The 16,821-nt window shown below is 40.1% G+C and overlaps 2 protein-coding genes across 2 annotated transcripts; one reads left to right on the top strand and one right to left on the bottom strand.

The window, feature by feature from the left end:
• Positions 1-2,255: 2,255 nt before the first annotated feature.
• On the bottom strand, positions 2,256-8,236 carry LOC105318033 (retrovirus-related Pol polyprotein from transposon 412). The gene is made up of 2 exons (XM_066084825.1): positions 3,410-8,236; positions 2,256-2,960 (listed from the first exon to the last, which is right to left on the bottom strand). Exons 1-2 carry the CDS (start codon positions 8,234-8,236, stop codon positions 2,256-2,258), a joined length of 5,532 nt encoding a protein of 1,843 aa, XP_065940897.1.
• A 2,214-nt stretch (positions 8,237-10,450) lies between these two features.
• Positions 10,451-16,696, top strand: LOC105323929 (meiosis-specific nuclear structural protein 1). Its single transcript, XM_034465464.2, has 9 exons — positions 10,451-10,681; positions 10,928-11,055; positions 11,508-11,610; positions 11,842-12,071; positions 12,420-12,636; positions 13,061-13,168; positions 13,737-13,859; positions 14,347-14,607; positions 15,817-16,696. The coding sequence occupies exons 1-9, from the start codon at positions 10,517-10,519 to the stop codon at positions 15,928-15,930; spliced, it is 1,449 nt and encodes a 482-aa protein (XP_034321355.2). The 5' UTR covers positions 10,451-10,516; the 3' UTR covers positions 15,931-16,696.
• Positions 16,697-16,821: the final 125 nt, after the last annotated feature.

The raw sequence follows: 16,821 nt of genomic DNA on the forward strand, positions 1-16,821 counted from the left end.
CAGATTATAAACGGAAAAACCTGGATGACATTTTAATTTACAAATATTAAATACAACTCGAACTGCCATTAGACACAATCTATTTAAGAAACACCATTCATTAAACATATTATATGGACAATCACCAAGACTGGGCGATGAATATTCATAAAAAATTGTTTTGTTTAAATTCCTAGACCGTTTTCCTACGTCACAAAGGATACACACCAATAGAGATCATTGATAGAATGGTGAACAAGTTTAGGTGTTTTAATTAACTAATCTAATTAATTTAATGGATTAATGTATTTGAACATATATGGTACTGGAAATGGGGGGGGGGGGGGGGGTCTTTGAAACAAATAATCGACATCATTCTATTTTGAAAACAAAATCTGAAGGATTACAAAATAAAATGAATTGGCCTACTGTGTGTTTTGTGTCAAGAACCAATGATTGCAAGGAAATGGCGGAGCTAGATTTTTTTTCAGGAAGGTGGGGAGGTATTTTGTGGACGTTGGGTCTGAAACACCATGCCCCCTCCGCTTGTACATAGAACCGTGAATGAAAGGCTTTGCATTAACCGAGGATTTCTGCTAAAAGTAAAATGGAAATTATAAGTTTTCAAACAGTGATTCTCAGTTATGTACATCTGTCACTGACAACGTTTTAATTCTTGATTTGTACACATTGAATCAAATATTTGCGTAATACGTGCATTCTACGTAGTAAAAAAAAATCACAGGCACCCGACGTTAGGCCTTTAACTTTTTCTCATTATAAAAATAAATAGCAGACTACCTTAGTCTAAATAATACACGCGTTTTTAGGTATGGGGTATTTGTTTTTTTTATGACAAACAATTTTAACGTCATGTGCCTGCGAATAAGATGAAGATATTGATTGATATATTCTAATTATGTTGTACTTTAACCATGCACGCCTTCAATTTAAGACCTATGTGAATTCTTGACTTTGCGCTGCACATAGAGGTCCTTTATCGTGCCAGCGCCTACTAATGTCAGTAACCACCATACAAACATTAAAGGGGAAGGGATACCCCCATGTTCTCAGTATTTTTTCCCTTAAATTTGCATTAAAAATAGAATTCAACGCCCCCCTCCCCACTGTTCTCAAGTATGTAGAAATGACAGGTAACAGTTATAAGGGTACCAGGTTTTAGGATTTCAAAGATCGGCGTAGTGTATTGCAAATCTAAAATTTTTGTTAAGTAAGCTCCCCCCTCCACTTTCAACAACAATGCTAAGATGTTAAAGCAATACAAGCTGTCGGCGACGGAAACTTTTGTCAATCGCCGAAATCACTCTAAAACAATTTAGCCACATTAAAATATTACATTTTAAATTTAAAAATGATGCTATCTGCTTTTTAGTCTAAAACTCGTTTAAAAGCAAATTAAAGCAGTTAATTAAAAGCAAATTTCCAACATTTCAGCATTAGATAATGATCAACAACTTTTTTGGTTAATAGTACTTAACATTAAAGACTGTAACGTTTCTGAGTTCGATATGGGATTCGGCTGCTCTGCCTGAGCAAATCAAAGAGTGAATTAAATGATCTATTTCCTCAATCACAGATTTAAATTTGAAATATGTACAAATAATATCCCCCGGTTCTCTGTGGCGCACGCACTTCAAACTACGATTGCGTATGCGCTGCTCGAAGACAGGAGCGTACGCGCCGTTCCGGGACTGTAGCGTTCTAACTACTGTCAACAAGCCAATTTGTATATTTATTACTCCAAATATACATCTATAGTCTCGAAAGCCTATTACAGGCACGTAAGACTACAGACAGGTTATTCTTACCAACCTTAATTTCTTTCCTGGCTTCGATGTGTTGATGTCTCGGCCGTCGAACACAGACTCCCCGATCCTACTGATTTTCTTAGCTTATATACCCTTCGGGTATCACGTGACCAGTTGAGGATCGAATGGGATGAGTACATGAAACCGGAAGTTAGTCAGCACAACTCTACCACAGGGAACCGAAGGGATATTTTCGATTTTGATCATAACTTCGCTTCACAACCCACACCTCCGAGAAATGCGTCCCGCATTCTCACAAATCAATATCAAAAAGGAACAAGATTAAACAACACTATACATTTTTTTTTTTAATTTTCCGTTTATCTAAGACAGTAACATATATTTTCAGATGCACTACATCTAATTTTCAAAGCAAACATGTAAAGGTTTATAGTAACAGCAGTGCAGTATCTTTGCTCTCTAGCTTGAAATTGACCAAAAGTCATCTTAAAACCACTCTTCATCTTCATGGACTTCTATCACCGATTCTCCACCAACTTGATACGATTTCTGAACTCGACCTAAGCGCCTCCTCTTAGTTCCTTCTGTCTGCGTGCCAACATTTACTCCCGTTGAAGTCAAGGTCTGGGTAGATGCGTCCACGGTAAGTATACCAGCTTGAACAGCAACGGCCCTTAAGGTGCTTGGTTTGGATGCAGAAGCAGTAATGGTGAGGTCTTTAGCTGCTCGCTCACGTGGAGTTATCATCGGAGTCGCAAAAGGACTTGGAGCAGTTGGAACAACGGCATCAGGACTCACTATGGCCTTTGCTCTAGGAACATAAACTGGAAGTGGTCTCGTGGGTTTCCTCTTCGTCACTTCTGGGGTAACAGGGATTGTGCGCAGGATGTCAGATTCACCTACCACGTCAGAGAGACTCCCAGGATCCAATGATTCCCACTCATGATCAGACTCGCTTTCTGCTTGTACGGTTCCAGAACTACCACCGTGCCGTGTTCTCTCGTGTCTCAGCATATCACCCTTCTTGTTGGTGGCGTAATCACACTGCGTACACTCAAATCTTTTCTGGCGACGCTTCCTTCCACACTCTATAACATGTTTTTCCCAGGAATTCTCTTCCATAATGCGCTCATTGCACATAGGACATCGGTGTCCCTCTTTTCTAGTAGTGGTCTTAGTGTTTACCATTTCCTACAAAATAAAATAACAAAACAAAACATTGAATTCTGTCTGCTCACTATTTACACAATTTAAACAATACAGATATTATAACTGAACTATATTTTGTATTCTACCACAAAATCATCATGCCAAGCAGGTGCGCGTTTCCGGCGCAGGGGTCTACTTTTAAGGTCTGCGCTCGCGCTTTCTAAATCATTATCACACAAATGCGTATTGTCATCAATAGCATGCAAGTTGTCAGCCTCATACTCTATTTCGTTTCTCTCTACTGACAGTTCTTGTTCTTCACCTGTCAATATCTGAGATTTACACTTTCGCATGCGATCGCAATGAATAACACCACTCTTGCCTCGAAATCCGCATGCTACTATGTAAAGAAAATCAGACAACTTTTTCTCTATGACAAAAGGACCTTTCCAAAACGATGTCAGTTTTGGCGAACAGCCGCTTTTTCTAACCGGAAAATACACATAGACCTTTTCACCGGGTTCAAACATAGACCATGCTACTTTCGCATCATGATATTTCTTCTGGCGTAGCATCTCTTTTTCTGTATGTTCTCTAACAATTTTGTGCGCGGTTTCCAGGCGTTCACGCAAAATCCATACCCACTGATTAGAAGGAATGTCTTTTATATCAGATGGCATCTCGTACATCAGGTCTAACGGAGTAGTCGCCTCTCTACCCAACATCAACATGTTTGGGGAGAAGTTAGTTGTCTCGTGCGCTGTGGATCTGTAAGCCATTAATAAATAAGGGAGATACACATCCCAGTCACGCTGGTTTTCTTGAACATAGGTACTGAGCATCGAGAGCAGTGTACGGTTAAATCGTTCCACCATACCATCTGATTTCGGGTGATAAGGGGTGGTACGTGTTTTCCTAATACCCAATAACCGACACATTTCAGAAAACAGCTTGCTCTCGTATTGGCGCCCTTGATCAGAATGCAGAACTGATGGTACGCCAAATCTGGCTATAACTTGCTCCATGATTGTGCTTGCTACGGTTTCAGCATCCATACTTTGTAAAGCGAAAGCCTCTGTCCACTTTGTAAAATAATCGGACACTACAAGTATATGGCGATTTCCTCTGTCCGTCTCTGGCAATTCGCACAATATATCAGTTGCAATCCTCTCCATTGGAGTACCGGAACCAGCAATTTGCATAGGAGCTCTTTGCTTTGGATTTGGATTCTTGCGCATGGTGCATTTTTCACAACCGGAAATATACTGATGGACATCTTTCTGAAGCCCAGGCCAGTAATACCTTTGCCTTATTTTGGCCAGAGTCTTCGTAACACCTAAGTGTCCTGATGTATGGCTGTCATGGCACATATTAAGGACTCTCCGACGCTCTTCATTGGGGATAATAGCCTGGAATGTTTCCTTGCCTGAGGGTAGCAGTATCCATTTTCGCATTAACAGCCCTTCTTTTATGCACAGGCGATCAAATTGATTCCAGAGTGATTTCACCACAAACCCTTGCTGCGTTATCTTCGAGTTACAAGGTCTTTTCCCACTTTCAACCCAAGAACGAACCAACTGAATGTCCTTGCTTTCACTTTGCGCCTCTTTCAAAGTAAGGTCATCTTTCTCGCTCGAGTCTAGATTTGCGTACACAGTTCGAACTTTTTGCACTGTTTCAGGTTCGAAACCACACTGGGGACATGGTATTCTACTGAGTGCATCTGCGTTACCATGCTTTCGACCAGGGCGGTGCTCAATCTCAAAGTCGTACGTACTGATCACTTCCAGCCACCTCGCCATTTGACCTTCCGGATCCTTAAATCGTAACAGCCATCTTAGTGATCCGTGGTCTGTCCTGATAAGAAAATGACATCCATAAAGGTAGTGTCGAAAATGCTTGATGAAGTGAACAACCGCCAATAATTCTCTCCTGGTAACGCAATATCGCTTTTCAGCTTTAGACAAGGTTCGGCTTGCATATGCAATCACACGTTCTTTATCATCAATTTTCTGCGAAAGCACAGCACCGATTGCCGTTCCACTGGCATCCGTATCTAGTATAAATTGCTTTGTTACATCAGGTAATGCTAAAATTGGCGCACTGACCAATCGATCACGCAACACCTCAAAAGCTTCTTGGGTCTCTTTCGTCCATTGAAACTTCCTTCCCTTCTCAGTGAGTCGATGCAGGGGCTTGGCTATGGAAGCAAAGTCTCGTATGAAGCGCCTGTAGTAGCTGCAAAGACCAAGGAAAGATCGAATTTCTGAGACATTACTTGGTATCGGCCAATCAGCAACTGCTTTTACCTTTTCCGGATCAGTAGCAATACCATCCTGAGATATTATATGCCCAAGGTACGAAACCTTCTTTGCAAAAAGGTTGCACTTTTTAGCCTTTAGTTTGAGACCTGCCTGTCGCAAACGCTTGAACACCTCTCCGAGATTTTCTAGCATGTCTTCAAACGATTTCCCGACAACAATTATATCGTCCAGATATACCAAGCACTTGTCCCATTGAAGGCCTGCAAGCACTGTCTCCATGAGACGTTCGAAAGTGGCAGGTGCACAACACAAACCGAAGGGCATAACCCTAAACTGATATAACCCTTTGCGCGTAACAAAGGCAGTCTTCTCCTTGTCTCCTTTTTCCATGCCGACCTGCCAGTACCCACTGCTGAGATCTAGTGTAGAAAACATAGCATGCCCTGAAAGATGGTCAAACGCTTCCTCTATCTTTGGAAGTGGATATGCATCTTTCACTGTAACTTCGTTTAATCGACGATAGTCAACGCAAAAGCGCATTGTCCCATCTTTCTTACGAACTAGGACAACGGGTGATGCCCACGGGCTGATAGATGTTTCGATTACCCCTTTATCAACCATTTCATTGACTTGCTTATCAACCTCTTGAGATAAATGTAGAGGGATTCGTCGAGGCGCCTGTTTGATAGGACGAGTTCCTAGTTCAGTATTTATCTTGTGTTTCACAACATGTGTCCGCCCTAAATCATAGTTCGATGTTGCGAACAAATCCTCGTTTTTGTGCAAGAATAGTTCTACCTTCGAAAACTGCGCAGGAGACAGATTAAGTTTGCACCTGTCAAACAACTCCCGCAAATCACTGCGTAATCCCTTAGCACTATTTTCAGCCTCACCCGCGGAAGCATTTTGTTCTTCCACTGCAGTCATTTTTGCAATCAAAGTACCACCATGAATTTGCTGCACGCTCTCAGTGATATTCATGAGACAAACTGGCACAATATTATGTCCCTTTACCAAAGTTCGGCCAACCAATGCGCGTCCACTCTCAAGAAACTTTGGCTCAGCCTCTACCAAATAGTCTGCGGAACCAAATGTATTTTCTCCCGGTACCTTAGCCTGAATTACAACTTCACTTCTCGGTGGCAGGCACACATCCTTATCCGCCGTTACCCTATAGCACCCTAATGTACCTTCCCATGAGAAGCGACACTCCTCATTATTCAATTTCAGAGAACTTTGTTCGAAGTTTATATCTCCTTTGCATGCTCTAAGAAAATCAAGACCCAGTATCCCGTCTACACTAATATCCGCTACCATTAGTTTCACCGTTTCCCTCGACCTTCCTATCTTTATAACGAAATCGGCTTTTCCATACTGACAAAGTCTTGAGCCACTGGCACTCGTTATAACTTGTCTACTCTCCTCTAATACGGGCTTGTCTGGTAGTTTGTCATATATTCTCTTAGACAACAAAGTCAGGGATGCACCAGTATCAATGAGAAGTTTTGTTTTGAGGCCGTTTACTTCTGAATCTATAAAAATACCCGCTTCTTCACATAAGTTGCTTGCCCCTACATTTCCTTTAGAACTCTTTCGATTGTTTCGCCTCTGCTTACCGCGAATTCGACGCGCATTCCCCTCTTTAGGCTGCTCACTGCGTCGAGTACTACTGTCGCGCTCTCTCTTCAATTTGGGACAATTTCTACGGATGTGTCCTTCTTCTGAGCATTTGTAACACTTCACTTTCCCGCTTCTTTGTGTATTGGCAAATCTGTGACCTTCAAGAACGCTTTGATTTTTACCTTTCTCCTCAATGCGCTTCTCTAACGATTCTATCTTATCCTGAAGTGTCTGCATCATTTCAAATAAATCTTTGGACTGCGATTCATTCTCACTAGTGGGTTTTGTGAAGTTCACACTGTGCACGTGGCTTCTCTTTTCAGTCTTGTAATATGCGTCCAACTCAACTGCTAAGCGTATTGCTTCATTCAAATTTTGAGGTCTACTTTGCTTTATGCGCAATCGCATGTCGGAATCTACCAGCGCATCTATAAATGCCTCTTTTCCAAGCGTTTCTCTTACCTCCATTAGTACTGAAGGATAAGCCAGACAAGTAAGTCTCCTAATTGCTTGACCTAGTTCTGTCAGTGTTTCCGAAGCTCTCTGTCGTCTCTCTTTCAATTGCGCACGGTAAAGCTCAGTTTGATTCGGCGGCGCAAATCGCTCCTCCAGTGCTTCAACCAACAGATTATACTGTTGTCCCGTCTCTGACGAGACATTCCCAAGCACCCCTTGCGCTGCACCTCGTAATGATACGGCTAAATAGAGTCCTTTCTCTCTATCAGACCAGTTATTAATGGCCGCACAAGCGTCAAAATGAGACTTGTAATCAATCCAAGAATGACTACCGTCAAAAGTCGCAGGTTTTATATTGCATTTTGTTGCATTCCTGTCGGTGGTGATTGGCATTTGCGTAGGCGGACGACTGTTAAAACTCCTTAGCGCAAAGTCGTTATTTCGTCTCTGGCCCACAGAATCTGTAACTGTACTCAATTCACCTGTAGCTAATTGTTGTTGCGCTTGCGCTGGCACTGGTATCTGCGAATGCACTTGCAGTGGTAAATGGTGTTGCGCATGCATACGATTTTCTTGCAGCGCACTCGCCGTTTGTAGATGCGCATTTGATGCGTTTGATAGCCTATCAGTCACGGCTACCGGCGCATCCACTTGATACTGTTGCGCACTTTCATAATGTGCATTCTGTGCAGAAGCAGGCTTTCGTTGTGCCGTTTTTCTTAAAGTAACACCATCAATGTAACTACCCTCCGCCTGAGAGTTTTCCGTTTGCCTTAAATTCACGCTCACCACTGTATCATCCGCAATTCCATCAGGTAAGCATTCCCGAACTACAACTTCCTTGGGTATAGTAGCAATGCCAGAATCGCGCATCGATCTATTTCTCACTACTGGTGTCGACTGCTTTTCTATTTCAAGGCGCAATCGCTCACAACTCTGTTCAAGGAAAGAGATTTCCTCATCCAGCATTTCATCCATTGCGCTCATCATTTAACAAATAAAAGAGAAACAAACAAACAGTACTCTATTTTAACAACTAATTTTAAATGTGATTATTTCTTGTATTTGCCGAATCCCACCGCTCGCTGCCACCAAATTTATGTAACGTTTCTGAGTTCGATATGGGATTCGGCTGCTCTGCCTGAGCAAATCAAAGAGTGAATTAAATGATCTATTTCCTCAATCACAGATTTAAATTTGAAATATGTACAAATAATATCCCCCGGTTCTCTGTGGCGCACGCACTTCAAACTACGATTGCGTATGCGCTGCTCGAAGACAGGAGCGTACGCGCCGTTCCGGGACTGTAGCGTTCTAACTACTGTCAACAAGCCAATTTGTATATTTATTACTCCAAATATACATCTATAGTCTCGAAAGCCTATTACAGGCACGTAAGACTACAGACAGGTTATTCTTACCAACCTTAATTTCTTTCCTGGCTTCGATGTGTTGATGTCTCGGCCGTCGAACACAGACTCCCCGATCCTACTGATTTTCTTAGCTTATATACCCTTCGGGTATCACGTGACCAGTTGAGGATCGAATGGGATGAGTACATGAAACCGGAAGTTAGTCAGCACAACTCTACCACAGGGAACCGAAGGGATATTTTCGATTTTGATCATAACTTCGCTTCAAGACAATGAAATTCTTAACCTTGTGGGCAAATTTATCAATGATAACATGCTATAGTACTCATTTTAAGTGAAATATTGTTATAATCAACATTGTCAATTGTTGTAATTGTTATACTTAAATAAATTCTACACTGTTCTTTGGTATGTCTTTCTCTTGTAATTATAATCGTACTTGTCTGTTCTGGACTTTGAATTAGAAGTAAATGTTCTGAATATGTATTTGTATGCGTTTAAAACGTGAAAATATGCTCAGCGAGAATATTTGTCTTGCAAGACAACATTTCACTGACGTATTTCGAAGTATGCAAGTGACCTCATGTAAATTATGTATTCCGAAGTACCGTCCCTTGTTGTATCTGATGCAGATTACCGTCACTTAGTGTATCTGATGTAGAGTATCGTCCCTTGGTGTATCTGATGTAGAGTACCATCCCTCGGTGTATCTGATGTAAAGTACCGTGTCTTGGTGTATCTGATGTAGAGTACCGTCCCTTGGTATATCTGATGTAGAGTACCGTCCCTTGGTGTATCTGATGTGGAATACCGTCCCTTAGTGTATCTGATGTAGAGTACCGTCCTTGACATATCTGATGTAGAGTACCGTCCCTTAGTGTATCTGATGTAAAGTACCGTCCCTTAGTGAATCTGATGTAGAGTACCGCCCCTTGGTGTATCTGATGTAGAATACCGTTTTTGGTGTATCTGATGTAGAGTACCGTCCCTTAGTGTATCTGATGTAGAGTACCGTCCCTTGGTGTATCTGATGTGGAGTACCGTCCCTTAGTGTATCTGATGTAGAGTACCGTCCCATGGTGTATCTGATGTGTAGTACCGTCCCTTCGTGTATCTGATGTGGAGTACCGTCCCTTCGTGTATTTAATGTAGACTACCGTCCTTGACATATCTGATGTAGAGTACCGTCCCTTAGTGTATCTGATGTAAAGTACCGTCCCTTAGTGAATCTGATATAGAGTACCGCCCCTTGGTGTATCTGATGTAGAGTACCGTCCCTTTGGGTATCTGATATATTTAGAGTACCGTCCCTTGGTATATCTGATATAGAGTACCGTCCTTTGGTATATCTAATGTAGAATACCGTTCCTTGGTATCTCTTGATGTATCTGATGTAGAGTACCGTTCCTTGATGTATCTGATGCAGAGTATCGTCCCTTAGTTTATCTGATGTAGAGTGCCGTCCCTTCTAGCCTGCACAAGATGATTCTTAAACTGAATTATGTTACATTCAAGTAAATAAAACTTCTGAACATGCTGAAATATTGTATAGAATGTGCACGTTTGTCGTTTTCAACAATTCTGTTTTGTGTATCATATTCATATGCATGATATGTATATCGCATTTACTCTGCTTTGTTTTCATTTGATTCGTTTACTTTGCATTATTGGATTTTACTGTATAAATTTGATTTATTGTTGGTTTTTATTGTCTAAAGAGATAAAAAAGTGTGTTGTTACTGTTGTAGTGACTGCTTATTATACGATCAGTTTGAATTATATTCTCCCTTATTAAACCCCTATTAATAATGAATGCCCTTTTTCCCTGTAGACAACTGTTCGTCGAGCCCTGACAGGTGGGGCAAGAGAGAGGCAGCTCGAAAACATGAGGAGGCAGGAAGATTATCGGGAGGACACAATTCGTCGGCTGCACGAGGAGAAAAGATTAGAAGCCAATATGAGTAATGAAGAAAAAATATCAGAGAAACGATTTATAAGGCGTACAATGATGGAACAAAAAGAAAGAGAAATGGAAGAAGCAATATTAAAGGTAAAGTTCTGATTTTTTCAACTGAAAAGGAGAGAATTGTCAATAATAGCTCATTTATAAGGAGGATGAGAAGAGTTTAACCAAAATGAATGTTATCTGAGGAGAATTTAACATAACTGAAATTTTAACAAATTTTTGACCAGATATGAAATTATTGCTTACATTTTATAGCTTCTTCTCTGATGATAATAATACAGAATATGTGTATCAGTAAATCTGATGTCAATTTTGAATGCTACACTCCAGGCACAGAGGGACCGTTTGATCCGAGAGGAACAGATGCTACAAGAGGAGAGACTGGCTGCAGAGCTAGAGAAGAGGAAACTAGATTCCATCAGGGACGAGAAGATGAGACAGCAAATCAGGGAAATCAGGTAAAACAAACAAGAGTAATCTGATTTTGCTATAACAGGTGTCAGATGGAAAAAACCCACATGTTTGAAAAGTGAAAACATACTGGAAATTAAGAGGTTTTTTTTGACAGAGTTCTTAAATTCAAATTTTTGAAATAGGGATTTGTCTTTTCCAGTAACAACTTCAGTCAGTTATCTTAGATGTTTATACACACATCATATGCCTCAAGTATTTCTGTCATTCATAGAATCATAAAAAATAATTGTCAAGTTATTAAAATACTCTTATCAGGCAAAACTTACCCAAGGTATTTGAATTACAGAATATTTAATATATAAATAATTTACATTCAATTGGTGATGTCAATTTTGAAAGAAAATTTTTTTGTAACCTTTCTTTGAAGTGTCAATATCCTGAAATGTAGGTTTTTGAGATAATTTTAGTGAACCAATTCAATTTACTTTGTTTACAGTTTAGAGTTGAGAGAATTAGAAGCTAAGCTACGATCTGCGTACATGAACAAAGAAAGGACTGCCCAGATAGCAGAGAAAGAGGCCATCAAATTTGATGTCATGGTAAATATATCTAATAAATTCCTAACGTTGAAAACAAATCTGTCATCAGTATTGCTATTTAATCTTGCTTTTAGTCTCGACTCCCCTGCTGCCTGTGAAAAATTAATTGAAAATTAGTTTTGTTACCCAACTTTTCATGGTACAGATTACTAAATTTGTTTTCTGCATTAACGATCAGAACATTACCATAACGTTCTTAGTAATGAGGCCTTTTAAAAAATTTTTTTTTAGAAACGTGACTCTGAGATAGCTCGCGAGATGAAGATTGAGCACGAGCGAGCAGAGGAGGCAGCTCGGCAGCGCGAGGTGGAGAAATACCGGGAACAGATCCGGTACCAACAGGAGCTGGAGAGACAGCTGGAGGAGCGCGAGGAGCAGAAACAGCAGGCCTACGAGGAGTTCCTGAAGGAGAAGCTGATGATCGACGAGATCGTCCGCAAGATCTACGAGGAGGACCAGAGGTACGCCACAGGGACAGAGTGGATTGTTTCATACTTTATCTTTGTGTTAAGGACATAAAGTCTTTTGTTTGTTCAAAACTAAAGTCTTTGTACATTTTGTGTACGTTATGGAGATAATATTACAGTGCAGTTCCATTTTGTTACCTGGTCTACGTTTACGTCCATGTTTAGGAGTCACTTGAGCAACACACTGTTTCTTTTTGTCATATTCTTGATTTGAAAGATGTTTATGAATTCATAAATAAATGTTAAAGAGTTAGTGTACTGGTGGGGAAAGGGAGCTCGCCTTGAGTTGACAATGGCAATGATCCGACTCCAGAAACTAGCAAATAATGAATTGTCTTGTAGAGAGAGGGAGCTGACGATGGCCAAGAAGAAGGCGACCCAGAAGTACATCTCGGAGTTCAAGGAGGCGCGCGAGGAATGGAAGGTCCTGGAACGCGAGAGGATGGAGGAGGAGAACCGCAAAATCCTACAGTTCTCCCGGCTCCAGGAACAGCGGGAAAACGCGCGCATGGAGAGCAAGAAACAAAAGGAGGAGGCCATGGCCCGCGTACAGAACGCTGTAAGTAGATTTATTTACCATGGGGGAAAGGGAAAGAAGAGAGAGAGGGGGTTGTAAGGTGTAAGGATGACTAATACACCAAGGGAAGCTTCAATGGAGAATTGAATTATAAAGAAAGAGAGGGAAAGTGGGGAAAGAGGGAGCATGGGGAAAGGGGGGGGGAATGTTATATTGTACAATGTTTAGTTATTTTTGATAATCTTAATTTTTTTTAGCAAATTCATGTGATTTCAAATTGTACCCTATTATTTTCATTTTATCAAAACATTTTTTCAGACAATGACTGATTCTAAAATTATGATACTCATGCTAAATGTCAGACAAATCACATGACTGTGTAGGTTTATGGATGTCTTTAAAAAAAGACCATTTAGTAAGATGAAGAAATTTTATCTCTAACATAAGACGATTGATTTCCTTTCAGCTGGCAGAAGATATCGCGGCTAAGGACGCCGCCCGAAAGGAGATGGAGAGAATCCGCATGGAGCTGTATCTGGAGGAGCAAGAGGAGAAAGAAAGACAGAAAGAAAGGGTAGGTGGATCCAAGTGCTGTGTCACAAGTATTGAGGTGGATCCAAGTTCTGTGTCACAAGTATGGAGATGGATCCAAGTTCTGTATCACAAGTAGTTGTCATATTGGGGTGGACCTTAGTTTCTGGGATCAGAAGGATATTGTATTTTTCAAATGATATGTTTCAGACTTCACATAAGGAAGATCAGTGAATCTCTGTGATATCACATACTGTAGATTCCTAAATAAACGCGAGGAATTATTATTTGCGTAACATTGGGAGAAGCACATCTTGCAAGTTTTAAAATCTCATTTTAATTTTTTGAACAGATAAAACTAAATGGACCTATTATAAAAATTAGGCATTTGCAATTTTATTTTCCCGCAATTTGATGCAAAATGTTTGAATCGCGGAATTACAATGTAAATATTTGCAAAGAATAAGGAATACAGTATATTACTTTAGAAAATAAAAACTTTTTTCAAACTGATTGTTAAATATCTCTTTTATTATAAATGATTCCGTGGCTCGGAATTGAATGACAAATGTTTTTGGATGGTTCTGATTGGCTGCTAATTTTGTACACAGGATGACATGGAGAGGAGGATCAGACAGAGGCTGGAGCTACAGAGTACACACGCCCAACAGATGCACTTCAAGAATCTCCGACGGAAGGCCGAGGAAGACGAGGAGGAGGAGTTCAGGCAACAGGTAAAGGGACACAACTCTTGGGATATAGTTATAACTGCAGTTGTTATAAGGGGAAAGGGAGGGAGGGGGGAGAGTAACTCTTTCGTTACATTGATAAGGGGGGCATTTTGTAACTTCAGTTATGAAGAGAATAACTCTGGCCCTTGGGCCATAAAAGTAAGACGAGCTTACTTTTGATCTCAATCTCACTTTTGCAATATATATTCCTTTTGTAAAAGTGAGACTGAGATCAAAAGTGAGCTCGTCTAAATTTTATGGCCCGGGGGCCTGTGGCTAAAGTCATAAAGTCTGGGAAGGGACAAATCAGTAACCTTAGATGTTATAAAAGGGGGTCACTCTGTAACATCAGGCGTCATAAAGACAGATTCCCTATGGAACTTAATTATCATTATAGCACTCAGGTTGACATGATGCTCTGTAATTTCAATAATCTTCCCAATGGTTTCTTTACTACAATTGAATTCATGCTGATATAATTGCATTGCAGATGATGGCCAAATTTGCGGAGGATGACCGCATCGAGCAGATGAATGCCAACAAGCGCCGCATGAAGCAGCTTGAGCACAAGCGAGCAGTGGAGAAGCTCATTGATGACAGGAAGTCTCAGTTCGCCGCAGACTGCGAGCGGGAGCTTGAGGAGCGCCGTGAGGAGGAGAGGATGGAGGCATTCAGGAAACAGATCATTGAGGAGGAGAGACAGAAACTGCTCAGGGAGCACGCCATGAGGCTGCTGGGATATCTACCCAAGGTAAGGGCTAATAGTGATATCTACCCAAGGTAAGGGCTATTACTGATATCTACCCAAGGTAAGGGCTAATACTGATATCTACCCAAGGTAAGGGCTAATACTGATATCTATACAAGGTAAGGGCTAATAGTGATATCTACATAAGGTAAGGGCTAATACTGATATCTACCTAAGGTAAGGGCTAATACTGATATCTACCTAAGGTAAGTGCTAATACTGATATCTATACAAGGTAAGGGCTAATAGTAATATCTATACAAGGTAAGGGCTAATACAGATATCTACCCAAGGTAAGGGCTAATACTGATATCTACCCAAGGTAAGTGCTAATACTGATATCTACCCAAGGTAAGGGCTAATACTGATATCTACCCAAGGTAAGGGCTAATACTGATATCTACCCAAGGTAAGGGCTAATACTGATATCTATACAAGGTAAGGGCTAATACAGATATCTACCTAAGGTAAGGGCTAATACTGATATCTACCCAAGGTAAGTGCTAATACTGATATCTACCCAAGGTAAGGGCTAATACTGATATCTACCCAAGGTAAGGGCTAATACTGATATCTACCCAAGGTAAGGGCTAATACTGATATCTACCTAAGGTAAGGGCTAATACTGATATCTACCCAAGGTAAGGGCTAATAGTGATATCTACCTAAGGTAAGGGCTGATACTGATATCTATACAAGGTAAGGGCTAATAGTGATATCTATACAAGGTAAGGGCTAATAGTGATATCTACCCAAGGTAAGGGCTAATAGTGATATCTACCCAAGGTAAGGGCTAATACTGATATCTACCCAAGGTAAGGGTTTATACAAGTTAAGTTTAAGTATTCAATGCATACCAAATTAAACACATATCTTATTAACCATGTGTTTGCCTCATTTAGCAGTGGATGTCTTCCATGGTGTAAATGTTTGATATGACACTGTGATCACATCACTACAGATTTTCACATTTTATTTTTGAAATGAAATGAGAATCTTTTGCATAAAAAATTCTATAAAATAGGAACTTAAAAAATCAAAACGAGAATTAAAAAATGTGATTATAAAATCTCTCCAAGACCCAGGCAAAGAAAACACACAACTCTTTGGATTAAAATCATTTATCATTGCAAATTATGAGAGATCGATATATTTGCCTAGGTTCATTCATATAGAGATATAGGTGAAACTGATGTAATAATTTTATTGTAGGGAGTGATCCGTGACTCGGGCGACCTGAACATGCTGGGGTCAGAGTTCAAGGACGCATACAGTAAGCGTCAGATTGATCCGTTCAACGAGGAGGCGTGGGACCAGCGTCGGTAGGAAACCGACCAATCAAAATTAGGCATCTGTGATAATGAAATTCCACAAAATGAACTTATATTCCGTCCCATCATTGGATAGCTGCACATTGTTTTTGGAAGTACATGTATGTTATTGGGTGATGTTAATGGCAGAACATGTATGGTAATGAACTATTTTAATGGATTGTCAATTTGTGTAAATAATGGTCGGCAGTGGACAAAAGCCATTACTTTCTCATGAATTCTTTTTTCTCAGTGTAAGTGTGTGTGTGAAAGAGAGAGAAGAGAGTGTGTGATTGTTTAGGAAGACAGGAATGTTGGCATATCTGATAACCCTCAAGGAGTCTTTTTTTAAACAGTACCTGTATTCTCCTTTGCTGCATTTTGTTTGGTATTGTAACTGGATAAAGCTGATTGACGTGGTAGTGATATTCTGGGTATATAATACATTGCGTTCTGTGATGTCCGTTTCCTTACTCTGCTATGCAGATGAACTGACAATAAATCCCCAGTATTAGTGTATATATACTAATTATTGTTGCAATGTATGGATGTTTATAGAGATGATTCCTATTTCTCTATAATCAAGTGCTATTAGTGTCGCTATATTTTATTTCTTATCTTATAAACATAAAAGAAGTTAAATTATCAAAATACACTGTACTAGTAAGCCTCTGTTTTTCAAATTGACATATGTTTGAACTTTTTAGACTCTCTATGTTTTGAAGAGAGGATTAAGATAAAATGTTTTGTCTCTTTATGAAACCCATGTTTGTGTAAATCATGCCATTTATACAAGATATTTAATCTGTGAAACAATAAATAAGAAAAAAAACCTAAATTTCTGGTGTTGACTTGTAATTTGTCCCAATTTATTACAAAATTAGGGTACTCAGTTTCTATTGTACTT

Source organism: Magallana gigas, chromosome 1, assembly GCF_963853765.1.
Source record: "Magallana gigas chromosome 1, xbMagGiga1.1, whole genome shotgun sequence".
NCBI lineage: Eukaryota > Metazoa > Mollusca > Bivalvia > Ostreida > Ostreidae > Magallana > Magallana gigas.